Source organism: Salvelinus sp. IW2-2015, linkage group LG33 (genome assembly GCF_002910315.2).
Source record: "Salvelinus sp. IW2-2015 linkage group LG33, ASM291031v2, whole genome shotgun sequence".
Lineage (NCBI taxonomy): Eukaryota > Metazoa > Chordata > Actinopteri > Salmoniformes > Salmonidae > Salvelinus > Salvelinus sp. IW2-2015.
Window position 1 is genome coordinate 9,841,094 of NC_036872.1, and position 17,158 is coordinate 9,858,251.

At 41.2% G+C, this 17,158-nt stretch overlaps 1 protein-coding gene across 1 annotated transcript in view; it reads left to right on the forward strand.

Annotated features, from left to right (window-relative positions):
* Positions 1-3,110: 3,110 nt before the first annotated feature.
* Positions 3,111-17,158, forward strand: part of LOC111958026 (uncharacterized) — a 29,474-nt gene continuing 15,426 nt past the window's right edge. The window contains exons 1-2 of the mRNA XM_070436951.1: positions 3,111-3,254; positions 7,576-7,770. Coding sequence (XP_070293052.1) covers positions 3,122-3,254; positions 7,576-7,770 — 328 coding nt within the window. The 5' untranslated portion in view covers positions 3,111-3,121. The remainder of the gene's footprint in view (positions 3,255-7,575; positions 7,771-17,158) is intronic.

The following is a 17,158-nucleotide window of genomic DNA, read 5'->3' on the forward strand; positions in this document are numbered from 1 at the left end:
CAAATTACAGCCCATATTTTAGTTCCTGCTTTGCTCCTATGGGGACACTCGCAATGGCCGCCAGTCCTCCCATTATGCCATCATTAACTTGAATGGGGATCCATGTTCTATTAATTATATTTCTATGGCAGCACATGCAGTCAGGAGCAAAGGAGAGCAGAACATGTGCGGCAAAAACATTTTTTTTCTTTTGGTATTCAAACGGTTATTAAGGTGACAACGGTCATTTTTCTGTTCAACCTTCATCCCAAATTCTATGACCATAACAGCCCTTTGCGCCTTGGAACCGTGCTACCACCTGGGTGTGAGCCAGGTGCCCCACTCTGGCCGACAGCGAAGTCAACTCAAAACAAAAGTGACGTGGGTTAAGCATGTGGTGTAATGAGTAGGATTCTGTGTTTTCACATGCAAAAGTGATTGATTTTAATACAAACACTTTATCTGCCTTCCCAATGAAAACTAGTTGGAAAATTCTAACACATGCATGTATGATGCATCTTACATGCATCATTGTTGACAATATGACCACCTGGGGCAGATTACTGTTCGAGTTGAGCGGGGTGCGCATCCCTCACTGGCTTCACCCGGTCACGTGACAGGCCATATCCCAGTGCAACGCAGGGCAGCTTAATCGAATCCCCTCATTGGCTGTCCATCATCCATGACTCTAGCAGGCAACCTGCAGACACCGCCCACTGATCTACTCCAGCCTACCTGGCCACAGCTGTTATGTCATCTCAGGTCTATGGTGTATAGAAAACCAAACAAGCCAGCTTATCTTTCTGTATTATCCTTGACTATGTGAGCAGTGGTTCCTCAATAGATCCTCCTTTGAGGCTGGCAGTAAAGAGCGCCTCTAGGGTGTGGTTTGCTAGTTACCTCCTGCGGTTGTCAAGGCAACATGACTGCCTGGGACCTGATGCTACCTGTAAGCTACTGCCCAACTTTAAAAAACAGTCCATGCTTTATACAATGGAGATGTTTGGACAAGTTACTCAGAAAGATTAGGATACAACCTCTCCAAAGCATGCACTTATTATAGTCTGCCTATTTCATCATCAAAATAACTCAGTCACTTGTGTCATAGCTTAATCAACTTCATGAAAACAAAAGCCCTTGAGTGTTATGACAATCATTACTGTAGACAAAATGATCAATGATCAGTTACAATGATCAGTCATCTCAGCAGGTTTGTTGTGAGAAGCTCTGTCACTCTGAGTAACAAGACTGCATCAGAGATAAAGTGAAATAACTTTCACTGGCAGTTAAAAAATCAAAGAGGATGAGACTAAGATTGCAGAGGCAGCGCCAAACGCAAAGTCCCTCAGTTGTGACCTCTTCAACTGTAACTCGCCCGGCCCCTGGAGAGTTTTGTGCCACCCTTACCTGCAACGACCCTGGGATATGCATGGAATGTCAACTGTGATTGACTTACTGACAGGTCTGTCTCTGTCTGCCAGGCTATGGATGTCCTATGGACAATCTGGGTTGTGGAAGCAGAAGCATGCTGTTGGTCATTTCCTGCTGAGTCAGGATGTTCATTAAAAAGGCATCAAGATGGATGTACGGGTTATAACACATGCTTGAATGGTGCGAGCTTACCCTTTGTGCCTTCTAATTCAGATCATTAGTTGGAGCATGGGTGGTTTCATACATTTTTCCTGACCATGTGACCTGACCAGAAACACTCTGGGCCCTAGGTATAGCATGTACACTTGATTAATGGAAATCTTACAGATTATGGCTTTGAAGTGATTCACTACCGGTCATCTAACCTTACTGTTAGTCTGGTTTCACTCTGTTTGTTTCTGCTCTGGACAAATTCTGTTGTTGTTTGGCATGACGACCACCACCACAACAACAACAAAGCTGGCTAAAGCAGAAACCAAATGACATCCAGGCTAGCTGAACATTACTACAATCACTCTGTGTAAGGTTCCCCAATTATCCCACCAATACCTTTCTCATGCACCCTTGAATACGGGTGAGCTACTGTACAATACACCCCCACCTCCACCTGAGAAGAGAAGGGTCATATTGGACAATGCTGATCATAGCCCTTGGCCCGTATTCATAAAGCATCTCAGACTGAGTAAGCTCTAGGATCAGTTTAGCCTTTTAGAGTACAATGAATAAGAGTAGATGGACATGGGGGACCTGATCCTAGATCAGAACTCACTACTCTGAGGCACTTGTGAATACAAGCCCTGATCCAATCTAGACAATGGTGGTGATGTATGGGGTCTCATGGACTAGAGAGACAGCATCTAGTTGCAATCTCTATCTCACACACTGGAAACCCGATGAGTGTTTGGAGCTCTTCCTCCGCAGTGAACCGGGGAAACTAATACCCAAGTGGTGAAACCCCATCTCTGAAGTTTAATATTTAAAGAGTGTTGAGACTTTGGTTACCCTGAAAAGCGAGCAGTATTCCAGCTATTCCCTCTCCGTACCTGGACAGCAGCAGGTCTCCGACATCGCTTTGCCACAGCAGGGATCGGATCTGAAATAAGGTGCTCATTTATAATCAATCCAATATTTGATTTGATTGTTCTTTTTTGGGGGGGGGCACTTTTTAGCTTCATGTCATTGATAAGCTAAATGTGTGAACGAATCTCATCCTGTAGTTGGGTGACAGTACAAGTTCAGATCAAAACTGTTACTGTGTGTAGGTTATTGATGATAATGTTTGAAAATGCTCAATTCATAGTGTTACAAAGTGAATCAGTTCAAGGTCTGGACCAACCTCTGTGGAAAGCAGCTTAGGATAGCTGGTGAGATAGACGTGCACCTTCCAGAATGCTCTTTGTTTGATAAAGATTAGATGCTATTTTAGTTTTTCTGCATAGACAGACAAACAGTTAGTGTGAAATCCTGTTTTGCAAAGCACACACACACACACACACACACACACACACACACACACACACACACACACACACACACACACACACACACACACACACACACACACACATGGACAGCTGCAATGGATATGAAGGCATGACTGTCTCATGTGCCATCAAATGAGAAAGTCTTTATTTAAGAGTTTTGTGGTTTTGTCACTACTCTACATGTATCCCTGTTTTGCAGCTTTATGACAGGGTCCAAGCAGTCATACATGCACAAACACACACTCATCTCAGACATCATGTACACGAGTTCCTCGGGAGCTGAGAATGTGTCCCTGTCTCTGACGTTTCTGGGGAAGACAGTAGGGAGGCACTGCTCTGTTGCCCCTTCATCAAAACAACGTAAGTATGCCACCAACTCCCAAACACTTGTGCACGCTTGCATGTAATTATTTCGCCTCTATGGCCTATTTATTGCCTACCTCCTTACTCTTCTACATTTGCACACTGTACATACATTTTTCTATTTTTATTTTCTATTGTGTTATTGACTGTACTTTTGTTTATGTGTAACTCTGTGTTGTTGTTTTTGTTGCACTGCTTTGCTTTATCTTGGCCAGGTCGCAGTTGTAAATGAGAACTTGTTCTCAACTGGCCTACCTGGTTAAAAAGAATTTGAAATAAAATAAAACTATTAACTAACTAGTTATAAGTATAGTGAGGATCCTTCTTGTAATTTCTAGTTATTTGGATCCTTGGTGAGGAGTGTCATGTAAATTCTACACATTAAAGGGAAAGCAAGAGAGACTGCAAGTTTCCTCAAACAACAAAGTTCTTTATTAGTAAGATTTGCAAAAATGGAGCTGGTTAGCAGAGACCCAAAAGGGTGCACAGCTAAGAGCCCCCGAACACATTCAGACTTTGTCATTTATAGCCAACCTCAGTGTCTGTCTTTGCCAGATAACCTACAGCTGGCAACGAGCCATATGTCCTTATATGGTCCCTTATGTTAGAGTTTCACTAAGCATATCATAGTCATCTCATACCTTGAGAAAACAAGAACCGTATCCCAGAAAGGTACTCTTGAAGTCAACAGAAACCAGTTGTTTCCTGCTTTCTCAGGGCGTGGCACACAGCTAAGATTAACAACAGAATAAGATGTATAATTATATAAATCTTTCAGCGTACAATGTCAAAGTAATAGAATATTCACAACATTTCTCCCATAGGAGGTACGTTAATACCTTAATAGAATAGAATAACTTTATTGTTCGCGCTTCTTTTTGGAGATAGGGAGGTCATGAGAGAGGATTCTAGGTAGGACCCAGACTGTGAGGTGCTGGTTCGTGTGTGTCTGGGGAGCTCCTGGGTTCTTCTCAGAGGAATGTGTTGGGTGTAGACATGTGAAGACAGAAGAGGTTTAAATATTTCAGCTGCTTGGTTGGGTCCATTTCAGGCAGCAGAGGAATCAAATCAAATTGTATTTGTCACATGCTTTGTAGACAGCAGGTCTAGATTAACAGTGAAAAACGTACTTACGGGTCCTTTTCCAACAATGCAGAGTTAAAGTTAAGAGTACATTTTTTGTTTGCATGTTATTTGTATGTGGGCTTATGTAGTGAATGTGTGTGTGTTGGGTACCTGTGAAATTGTTTCAACTTCAAATTTTATTTTTCTGGAAAATAATATTCAAGCACAATTTTTCCCCCAACAAAACATTGATTTGGAATAATAGAGTTATTAAAACTTTCTTAGGGCTAGGCCCCTTTTTTCTCCATTTCCTGCCTTTTTTAGGGACTATCCTCCTAGAAATGCAAGAGAAAGGTCATATTGAAAATTTGCTCCCTGGATGCAATTCCTATGGCTTCCACAGGGTGTCAGCAGTCTATGTTCAAGGTTTTAGGCTTGTATCTTCAAAAACGAATAAAAAATAACAGTTTTAGTAGAAGGAGAAAGTTTTGTAAATTCGTGTTTGCGGGCGACAGGAAGACATTATGCACCTGCTAAAATCGGTTTCCTATTGAACATACTTCTTTCTGAAATAAATATTATAGTTTGATTACATTTTAGGGTATCTGAGGAGTAAATAGAAACGTAGTTTGACTTGTTTAAACAAAGTTTAGGGGTAGATTTTAGGATTCCTTTCTCTGCAAGTTGAACGAGTGGATTACTTAAATCGATGGTGCCAACTAAACAGACTTTTTGGGATATAAAGAAGGATTTTATCTAACAAAGCGACACTACATGTTATAGCTGGGACCCTTTGGATGACAAATCAGAGGAAGATTTTCAAAAAGTAAGTGAATATTTAATCTTTATATGTGAATGTATGAAACCTGTGCCGGTGGAAAAATATTTTGATGTGGGGCGCCGTCCTCAAACATTCGCATGGCATGTTTTCGCTGTAATAGCTACTGTAAATTGGATAGTGCAGTTAGATTAACAAGAATTTAAGCCTTCAGCTGATATAAGACCCTTAAATGTACCTAAATGTTTAAAATCCATAATATTTATGATTATTTATTTGAAATGCGCGCCCTCCAGCTTCACTGGAAGTTGTCCCGATAGCGGGACACCGATCCTTAATCAATAGGAAATCCATTTTCAAAGGCCTTTGGTTTGACAAGGGTATTCATTTTGTATGTGATTTGGTAGATAACACTGGGGAGTTTTTGCTGTTTGATGAGTTCATTGGTAAATTTCAGGTTAATATTACTCAGAGAATATATGAAGGTTTGCAAAACAATTCCACTTTCTTTACTTGGACTTATTAAGAACACTTTGTTATATTATGAGGTTGTTCTCTCTTTTCCATGTTTACAAAATAATGACTTGAATCTTTTGGATAAAAAATGCAACAATAAGTGGATACGTTAATTAGCATTTTTTTGGTGATTATAATTCAATATATTGCTATGGAAGTGACCAACCCATGCTATGGTCAAAAGCAACTACCTTTCACCATCCTTGTCCAGTTATCCCAAAAGTTAATGAAACTCATTTTAAAATATTGACAAAATGCCTTGTGTTTTTTCTCTTCTCATTCAGAATCTATAGAGCATTTATTTTTTTCATGCCGCCGTTCTAGTAAACTGTGGATTGAAATTCATGGATGGTTCTGTATAAAATCTCCAGAATTACCTATGTTTACCTTTGATGATGTTAAATGGCATTATGCTTATCCTTGTAATTCCGATCATAACTATTTCATTAACATTATTATTCTCTTGGCCAAATATTATATTCACAAATGTAAATGGCGTGGAAAAATTCCTTATTTTATAATTTTTTTTATTGAACTGTTACAATTTTATAAATCCCTCAAACTTGTGAAACTTAAAAAGTTGGAAAAATTATTAGAATGTCATGTCTCTGAATGTCTGTTAATGTCTCATTGTGTAACGTCTTCCGTCGGTAGAAGGAGAGGAGGACCAAAGCACAGCGTGGTATGTATCCATATTTATTAGAATACTTCTTGAATACGAACAAAACAATAAACAAACGAAAACCAACGAAGCTACAGTCCTGAACTAGAGAACATAAAACACATGAACGCATGAACAGGAACAATCACCCACAAACAAACAGTGAGAACAGGCTACCTTAATATGGTTCCCAATCAGAGACAACGTAAAACACCTGCCTCTGATTGAGAACCATATCAGGCCAATTGACAACCTAAACATAGAAACACATAACATAGACTACACCCACCCAGCTCACGTCCTGACCAACTAAACAAAGACTAAACAAAGGAAATAAGGTCAGGAACGTGACACATTGCCTTGTCACATATTAATGTCCTTAATTATTCATTTGTTTGGGGGTGGGGGGGGGGTTTGCCTGGTGTTCTATTATTACATTTTTTTCATTGTATTCACAGGAATGTCCTTGTATTGATGTGTACTATTCTTATTATTGTTGCAATAAACAAATGTCTGTGTTGGGGTGTCAGTGTAAGTATGTGTGAGTGTGTGCGTAGAGTCCTGTGTGTGTGAAAAGAGTCCGTGCAAGAGAGTTCGTGCAAAAAAGTGTCACTGCAGGTAGTCTATTTAGCCATTTGATTAGCGACTGCGGTCTTGCAGGGAAGCTCGGCCCCAGTGATGTATTGGGCCGTAGGTACTACTCTCTCTAGTGCCTTGTGATGCAGCCAGTCAAGATGCTCTCGATGGTGCAGCTGTAGAACTTTTTGAGGATCTGAGGGCCAATACAAAATCTGTTCAGCCTCCTGAGGGGAAAGAGGCATTGTCGTGCACTCTTCATGACTGTGGTGGTGTGTTTGGACCATGATCCTTTGTGATATGGACACAGAGGAACTTGAAGCTCTTGACCCGCTTCACTACAGCCCCATCCATGTCCTGTAGTCCACAATCAACTCCTTTGTCTTACTGACGTTGAATCTGTCCGTCAGTGGCATTCCTGTTTGGACCAGAGCCCTTGAGAGCCTGTGTGTGTAGTGTGTGTGCGTGCAAGCGTGTGTTAGCCCATGTGCATCTATTTCTATTCTCTTGTTTAGCAAACCTGTAGGCTGTCCTCACTGCCAGACAGGCTGATGTGCTCTAGCTGCCAGCTCCACCGTCTTCTGTCCAGATGTCCTGTTTAAATCAATTACCTTCTCTGTCTACTTTATCCCAGTCATTAGGCATCGCTCTGTCCTCACATATCTTCTTCTTCCAGTCTCTCATCTCATAGTGACGTATATCCTGTGTTGTATTTTGCTCAGGCGCTTGGGAGACGACTACCCGGTCGCCATATCCTGAGGTGACAGTGAGGTCCTCGCGGGTGGACAACGCCCCCTTGGCAGTTTCAGTTCTGGAGGAGTTACCTGGGAGTGTCCCTGACCTGAGGGAGGAGGCCAAGCACCACCAGCCATGCCCGGTAGTACACAGCACACACCTGGACCAGGAGCTGGACTCAGGTCAGCACAAGCAGAAACCCTGTCATGACACCATAAACCGTAAAACTTTAGCCATAACTGTGTCAGGAGAGTAAATATTGTTCCAAATCCATGATAACGCTAAAGACTAAATCACTTTAAACTTGAACAACAGTCTCCAATAATAACCATGAATCCTACCAAAACAAAGGCCCTAAGACGTGTTGGCTAAATGGACTATGTTTAATCATAGAATGCAGCAAGCTTGTATACTGACTCTTAACCTTTCAGATAACTAATTATTTACCCTGATTCATAACATAATTTCTGTCTCTCCACAAAAAGGTGTTTCTGGGAAGAGAGTTACAACAAGAGGTCATAACCATTCTTCTTCGGAGTAAAAGAGGCAGGAAGAGAGAAGGGGCGGGCGGGAATGAAAGACAGAATGAAGAAAATATTCAAATGCGACCATCTCAACCAAAGAACTGTGTTGCTGGTCTTTAGCCACGTTGCTGATATCGTTTCCTAAATCGTGATAATAACGGACTAACCTTTACATAAATACTGCATAGAAATAGAAAATATATTGTGGAAAACATACACCTTTAAACATATATGTTCTGTAGATGTGCATCGTAATAACAAAACATAAGTGCATCTGTGTAACTACAAAGTGTTAAACTATTATTATGAGAGCAACGTGGTCTCAGAGCATTTCATATTATTCTGTACGTAAATCCGAGACACTCCATTTAGTATGATATTTATTAAAGTTTCGTATGGTATGTGTTAATTTGTGGATGTCCATAATCCATTTCGTATGATATGTTGCAAATTAGAATTCGTACAATATGTTACAAATTTAAATTTGTACAATATGTTACGAATTTGCAATTGTATGACTTGTTACAAATTCCAATTTGCCATGGCTAATGTTAGCTAGGTGGCTAGGTTGCTAACGCTAACTTTAAGGTTAGGGTTAAGGTTAGGAGTTAGGTTAAAGGGTTAAGGCTTGGGTTAGGAGAAGGGTTAAGGTTAGTATTTGGGGAAGGGTTAGCCAACATGTTAAGTAGTTGCATAGTAGCTAAGCAGTAGTAAGTAGTTGCAAAGCTGCTAATTAGCTAAAATGTTAAAGTTGTTTGTGATGACATTCGAACATACAACCTTTGGGCTGCTAGATGTTTGCGTTATCTGCCCACCCATCCACCCCGTGTTATACGCCCACACATCCACCCCGACCAACCATCCTTCTTTAGTTTTTGCCCTAAGTAACCTTCTATCTTATGTAACCATACCAAACGTAACATATCATACTAATTTGAGTGTCTCTGATTTACATTTAATATGCTACACCTAGTCTATGAGACCAGTCTGATCAGAGCCATGTAAACCGTGTTTTAAACTAAATTAATAAAAGATTATCTTGACTTAAAACAATGCTGTAATGTGTGTGTGTGTGTGCGTGCGTGCGTGTGTAAAAATATCCAGGCCAGCACAGTACAAATCAGTTCGGCCCTATGTTTGTTCGACCATGATAAAATTGCAGTTCTCAACAGACAAATATTGGCCATATTTCCTACCTTCATCCATGACCTCAATCTGAACCGCAACAATTTTTTACTTTTTAAGTGGTGGTTGAACACAAAGCATTGTGGTTGAAGAGGTGGGCTGCATTTCGACGCTGGATTGGAGCTGACCACAGAAAAGAGCCTGGAGGCGGGTCCGTGGAGCAAGGTGCTGTATACAGACAGGGGAGAAGGATGGGAGATTCAGATTTTTGTCTGGATGGCAGAGAGTTCAGGCAGGGTGGTTGGTAAATAAATCAGATTGCCGAAAACATCGGACGCCGATTCGGTCACGAAGCCTCAGCCTAAATAAAATGACTGAAACAGAAATTGTTTAATTGTTAAGCACAATATTTGCTGCTGAACTTCCTGCTTTTCCTTCCACTCAATGTGGCAGCAGGTTCACCCATCACAGAATATGACTTGAATGGAAATGTTCCTTCCTATGCCACTCCTATATGGGGGTGGCAAAGGGAGTGTGTTAGTATTGGACAGAAGAGAGAGATTGGTATGTTTGGGCGATTCAGTGCAAAGATAATTAGGGAGCGTGTGGGTGGAAATTAAACCATGACATTATCTAGAATTCTTAGGAAAGGCTTGACTTAGGGTCAGGAAGCGGAAGAGAATGCGTACCCACTGGGCACAAACTGGTTCAATCAACGTTGTTTCCACGTCATTTCAACAACAAAAATCTATGTTATGATGTTGAATCAACGTGGGAAACTGATTGGATTTGCAAAAAGTCATCAACGTAAAGGAATTTTGGGAATATTTGACTTTTTTCCAACCAGCTTTGAACCTAAATCTAATTAAATGGTTCACGTAAACAATACAGTGAGCTCCAAACGTATTGGAACAGTGACAAATGTCTTGTTGTTTTGGCTCTGTACTCCAACACGTTGGGTTTGAAATTATACAGTGACTATAAGGTTAAAGTGCAGACTGCGAGCTTAAATTTGAGGGTATTTTCATCCATATCAGGGGAACAGTTTATTAAAATGTCAGCACTTTTTGTACATAGTCCCTCCATTTTAAGGGACCAAAAGTATTGGGACAAATTCACTTGAATGTTTATTAAAGTAGTAAAAAGTGAAGTATTTGGTCCCATATTCATAGCACGCAATGACTACATTAAGCTTCTGACACAACGGATTTGTTGGATGCATTTTCTGTTTGTTTTTGTTGTTTTTCAAATAATTTTGTGCCCAATAGAAATGAATGGTAAATAATGTATTGTGTCATTTTGGAGTCACTTTTGTTGTAAACAAGAATAGAATATGTTTCTAAACACTTCTAAATAAATGTAGATGCTACCACGGTTACGGATAATCCTGAATGAATCGTAAATAATGATGAGTGAGAAGAAATATATATTGTTATTGTAATATCAATGTAATGGTGAGAGGTTAGCAAGTCTTGGGGGTATGATATTTGTGCGTCTGTAACGCACAATTTCTGTATTTCGTCTTTTCACGATTCATTATTCAAGATTCATTCAGGTTTATCCGTAATCATGGTAGCATCTACATTCATGTGGAAATGTTTAGAAACGTCTTCTATTCTTAGTTACAATAAAAGTGACTCCGAAATGTAACAATACATTATTTACCAATCATTTTAATGTACATTTTTGTTAGATTGTGTGTGTTATCCTTACCTCCCATAGGCATCTCTGAATCTCTGCCGTCCAATGAGAGAGGGAAGCACCAGGAGTTGAAAGTAGAGGGGGCCATGGACGTCAAGCTCTACATCCCCTATGAGTCAGCTGAACTCTACATTACGCAGGTACACATCCATAAGTCATACAAGATCTGGGGAAAATTCCAAATTCAAATTTCAAAGAGTATTTGAGCATCGTATACCGTGCATTTAGAAAGTATTTGACACATGTTGTTGTGTTACAGCCTGAATTTAAAATGGATTAAATTAAGACTTTGGGTCACTGGCCTATAATGTCGAAGGGGAATTATGTTTTTACAAATGAATGAAAACTTAAAAGATTACATTTCTTGAGCCAATAAGAATTCAACTCCTGCCTGTAGTTATGGCAAGCCTAAATAAGTTCAGGAGTATAAATGTGCAATAATAGTGTTTAACATGATTTTTGAATGACTACTTCATCTCTGTACCTCACACATAGAATCAATTATCTGCAAGACCCCTCGGTCGAGCAGTGAATTTCAAACACAGATTCAACCACAAAGACCAGGGAGGTTTACCAATGACTCGCAAAGGGCACCTACTGGTAGATGGGTAAAAAAAAAAGAAGCAAACATTGAATATCCCGTTGAGCACGGTGAAGTTATTAATTACATTTTGGATGGTGTAACAATACACCCAGTCACTACAAACTCAGGTGCCGGAGAGGAAGAAAACTGCTCATGGATTTCACCATGAGGCCAATGGTGACATTAAAACAGTTACATAGTTTAATGGCTGTGATAAGAGAAAACTGAAGATTGTAGTTACTCCAAATACTAACCTAAATGACAGAGTGAAAAGCTGGAAGCTTGCACAGAAATATATATATATATTTGCAACAAGGCACTACAGTAAAACTGCAAAGAATGTGGCAAATAAATTAGCATTATGTACTGAATACAAAGCATTATGCTTGCCTCAAATCCAACACACTGAGTACCATCCTTCATATTTTCAAGCATGGAGGTGGCTGCATCATGTTATGGGTATGCTTGTCATTGGTAAGGACTAAAGAGTTTTTTTTATAAAAAGAAAGGAAAAATCCTGGAGGAAAACCTGGTTCGGTCTTCTTTCCAACAGACACTCAGCAGGACAATAACCTAAAACACAAGGCCAAATATACACTGGATTTGGTTACCAAGACGACATTGAATGTTCCCGAGTGGCCTAGTTACAGTTTTCACTTAAATCTACTTAAATCTATGGCAAGACTTGTGCAAATATTCTACAATCGGTGTGAGCAAAATTCTTAGAGACTTACCCAGAAAGACTCACAGCTGTAAACGCTGCCAAATGGGATTCTAACATGTATTGACTCAGGAGTGTGAATACTTATGTAAATTTGTTATTTCTGTATTTCATTTTCAATACATTTGCAAAATGTATAAAAACATGTTTTTCATTATGGGGTATTATGTGCAGATGGGTGAGAAAAAAACTATATTTAAGCCATTTTGAATTCAGCAAAATGTGGAATAAGTCAAGGGGTATGAATACTTTCTGAAGTGACTAAGTTTAGCATTTCTGTGAAGTCACATAGTATAGTATTGAGATGAAGAGCAGTACTCATTATGAAATGTACAGAGAAGGAATGGGTTAAGATAGTCAGACGTGTGACTAAGGGACAAACTCGATGTTGATCGGTGTGAAAAGAAGCACACAGTGAGCTCATTGTTAGAGATAATGTTGTTGTCCTCTTTACTCACATGTCTGCCGCTCATTCTTCCTGGAATAGGCTTTATTGTGTGTGTGTGTGTGTGTGTGTGTGTGTGTGTGTGTGTGTGTGTGTGTGTGTGTGTGTGTGTGTGTGTGTGTGTGTGTGTGTGTGTGTGTGTGTGTGTGTGTGTGTGTGTGTGTGTGCGCGCATGCCTGTGCGTGTGTGTTTGTGCAGGATCAGAAGACCAGACGCCTTTGATTTTTCAGTCTTTATCTCTATTTAAATGTTAGGCTATCACGCTGCTGTGCATTCTGTGTGTGTATAGTATATGAGTCATTAACCTCTGTCATGGCATGTTATCAGCTGACTGACTGATGATCTTAAGTAGTCAATTTTGAATTTATTGTGTCAATATTAAGACGCCAGTGCATCATTTCTTGTGGCAACAGATAGCTGAGGACATGCAGACTATGAAAAGTAGACATCTGGAGATGGTGCAAGAGCTAGAGGAAAACTTTCAGATGGCATCACGAGAGAACCAGGTGATCTGTGTGTGCGTGCGTGTGTGTATTGATCAGGTGTCACTACAAGTTGAATTCAACACTTATCTGTGCTAGTAGGAGAGGACAATACAGAAGATCCGATCTCACTACCAGAACAAGCTGAATGCACTGAAGAGAATCTTAGACCTTTACCAAGAGAAGGTAGAAAAGAAGAACACACACTGGGAGGAGAGAATCACAGTGAGTTCCCTCTTACCGACCAACCATCACCACCCCTCATCGGGGAACAACTTTGTCACTATGGTATATTCTATTTAGTTCAGTTGACCTTTATTGTCCACAGAGGGCTTTTTGAGTGTAACATAACAAAACAAAAAAACATACAAAACATGAAACCATACCGTACGATACATTAAGATCGAAATCGGGTTTGCCTCTTCATCAACAAGAAATAGTGTGTTGACTCTAGCGTAGTGGAAGTCTCACCTTTCTTGGAATACCTGATGGTCAAATGCTGACCCTTCTACCTCCCGAGAACGTTTTCAGCTGTTATCGTGACTGTTGTATACATTCCAACTCAGGACAAGAAAAATAAGAAGCTGGCACTTAACAAACTGTACGAGGCTATAAACAAACAGGAAAACTTGCACCCGGAGGCTGCTTTCCTTGTTGCCTTGCTAACGATGATTGTAACATGTTCCGAGACTCTGCCGATAACATCAAGGAGCTAACCACCTCCATCACCGGCTTCCTTATGAAATGCATCGGCGACGTTGTCCCCACAGTGAAGGTTCACTGCTTCTCCAATCAAAAGCCCTGGATTAACACCGAAGTTGGCGCTAAGCTAAAAGGACAGGGCTACCGCACACTGGGCTATCGCAGGTAACCGTTAGGCTTCGGCTGAGGACAGGAACAAGTAAAAGAAGTCCCGCAAAAAGACAATATAGGAATACATTCGAATCATATTACACAGGCTCTGACGCCTGCCACATGTGGCAGGGGCTACTGTCCATTACGCATTACAAAGAAAGACCCAGGCGTGATCTGCCCAACGATGCCTCTGTACTCCCCTGACCACCATCATTCCTGTTCCAAAGATCTGTAAGGCTTCATGCCACAATGACTACCACCCTGGAGAACTCGGATCTGTAATCATGAAGTGCTTTGAAAGGCTGGTTATGGCACATGTTAACTCCATCTTCCCAGACACCCTACACTAGACCCACTCCAATTTGCATACCTCCCCAACAGATCCATAGACGACGTAATCTCAATTGTACTCCACTCTGGCCTCACCCACCTAGATAAGAAGAATATCTATGTGAGATTGCTGTTCATTGACTACAGCTTAGCGTTAAAGACCATTGTTCCCTCCAAGCTTGTCATCAAGCTTTGGACCCTGGGACTGAACACTTCCCTCTGCAACTCAATCCTGGACTTCCTAATGGGCCGACCCCAGGTGGTGAGGGTAGGCAACATCACCTCTGCCATGCTGACACTCAACACGGGAGCCTCACAGGGGTGTGTTCTTAGTCCCCTCCTGTACTCCCTGTTCACCCACGACTGCATGGCCACGCACAACTCCAACATCCTCATCAAGTTTGCTGACGTGACTGTGGTAGGCCTGATCACCAGTGACGATAAGACAGCCTACAGGGAGGAGGTCAGTGACCTGGCAGTGTGGTGCCGGGACAACAACCTCTCCCTCAACGTCAGTAAGACCAAGGAGAGCTTCAAATTGCTTGGTGTCCAAATCACTAAGGACTTGAAATGGTCCACACACGCACAGTTGTGAAGAAGGCAATGCCAAGAGTGTGCAAAGCTGTCATCAAGACAAAGGGTGGCTATTTGAAGAATCTCAAATATAAAATATATTTTGATTTGTTTAATACTTTTTTGGATACTACATGATTCCATATGTGTTATTTCATAGTTGTGACATCTTCACTATGATTCTACAATGTAGAAAATAGTAAAAAATAAAGAAAAAATCCTTGATTGAGTAGATGTTCTAAAACTTTTCACCGGTAATGTACATGATACTCAAATTTTCCCTATACCCATAATGAGGTTGCTACAGCCTAGCATATAAATTAAAGTTTACAAAATAGTTGCACACAGGTCGAGAAACATTTTAGGTGACAGAAAGTGACACATGGACAGACAGTAACACATTCAATACTGCCTTGCACACTCTTGCCTGAATCTAGCTGATCTAGGGTGTAATCATTAGTCCAACAGTTCCAAACGAGAGTTTCTATTTTGACAAATGCAGGGATGTTTATCCCCATTTCATTCTGTTTGTTTACAAAACGTTTTTCAACAGAACCGATGGAATTAATACGGAATTAATACGCGTTAGCACAGGTCACTTTCATAGCAGCCACGTTGTATTCTTTCTCGCATCTCCTCTTACCTTTTCCTTTTGCTTGTGGACTTCAATGCACAACACGTCAGCTGTATGTCACCAGGCAAAAACACCTTTCCAAGCCAAACCATATCATAACCGCTACACACGGCCTACATCGTTGTCACCATATTAGCTAAAGTAACACCATAGTCAACATAGATAATAAAACTAACGCATTTGTAAACCTGCTACAATCATGCAGTAACGTTACAGTGTACAGTCAGTAAGCAGTTTAGCACTTACATTGGCGGGCCCCGGTGGCAATAAATTAGTGTAAACGTTGTATGTAAATGTAAACGTTATGACATGATTCTCGTACAGAAAGGTGATCCTAGAGCAGTACCAACTTACACATCATTGAGAGGTTTCCTCATCTCAGTTGTCTCACTAACCATCCCAATTATTAATTTGACATAATTTCAAATCACAATGTCCATCGGGGTCGCAATTTCTGTCTCATATGTTTGTCCTCTTCTATTCAGAATGTGAGCCGGCAGAATGAGAGGCTGCAGGGAGAGCAGATCGCTGAGAGGAGGAGGAGTAGAGAGGAGGCCCTGCAGTGGCAGAGAGAGAAGGTCTGACCATTCAGAGCCTAAAAGAGTTTCTGATTCTCTGCTTTGTTTGTGAGTCTCGTAGTGTGCCCTGTCCCAGCTCTCACCACTGAAAGGGACTTGTGAGAGCTTGACCATTTCCAAGCCATGGTCACCCTCTTATGGCCACAGCGGAAACAGAGGCTCTGCTCCAGCAGCACTGGCTATGCTACTTATTGTACAGTAATACACTGTTTCTGAACTAACATTGAATTGCATTGCGAAGACACATGACTTTTGTGACATGAAACAACATGACAGGGCAGGGATTTTTTCTCTCTCGAAATGATAGTGAAGCTCAGACTGATGATACTTGTCTCTGCTTAGATAACCTCAGCATGGTTCTTCTTCCCAACAGAATAAAATGATGGAGCTTTTCTCCACCAGACTAGACCTCCTCCACAGCCACCAGGCATCCAGTGAGTCTGTGCGCTTATGTTTGTGTACATGTGTGTGTTTCTGACTGTTATAAATGGTGTACAATGGTGAATAGCACTACAGGAGCTGCAGATGGCCAGGCAGGAGGTGGGGAAAGTTCAGGAGATGCTCAGGACCTCCCCACAGGAGAAGGGGCAACAGGAAGCCCCTCCTACTGATGCTGGTGACATATTAGAGAATGACAACGGTCCTGTCCAGCAAACTGAGGTGGGTGTATGTATGTTTTTGCCCCAAATCACTGAGACTGGGTCAGACTGCTTTCATTGCCCTAATTGCTAAGGTAAGGATTGGGGGTTAGAGTAGTCTGATCCTCGATCTGTAATTAATGGCAATTTCAGCCATGAACATTGTTCAGTGTACAGTGAGCACTGAGCAGGCTTTGCTGTCCATAGGGGTGCAGTGACACAGAGCTGCCATTGGAGGGGGCCCAAGCTCGCCTGGAGGAGTTGAAGGAGAGTCTGTATAAAAGGGAGAGAGAGATTACTGAGCTCCTGGAGGCAGAGCAGACACCCATCCCACCTATCCCGGTGGCACAGCCCCCCTGTGCTGTCCTGCTCCGCATTGTC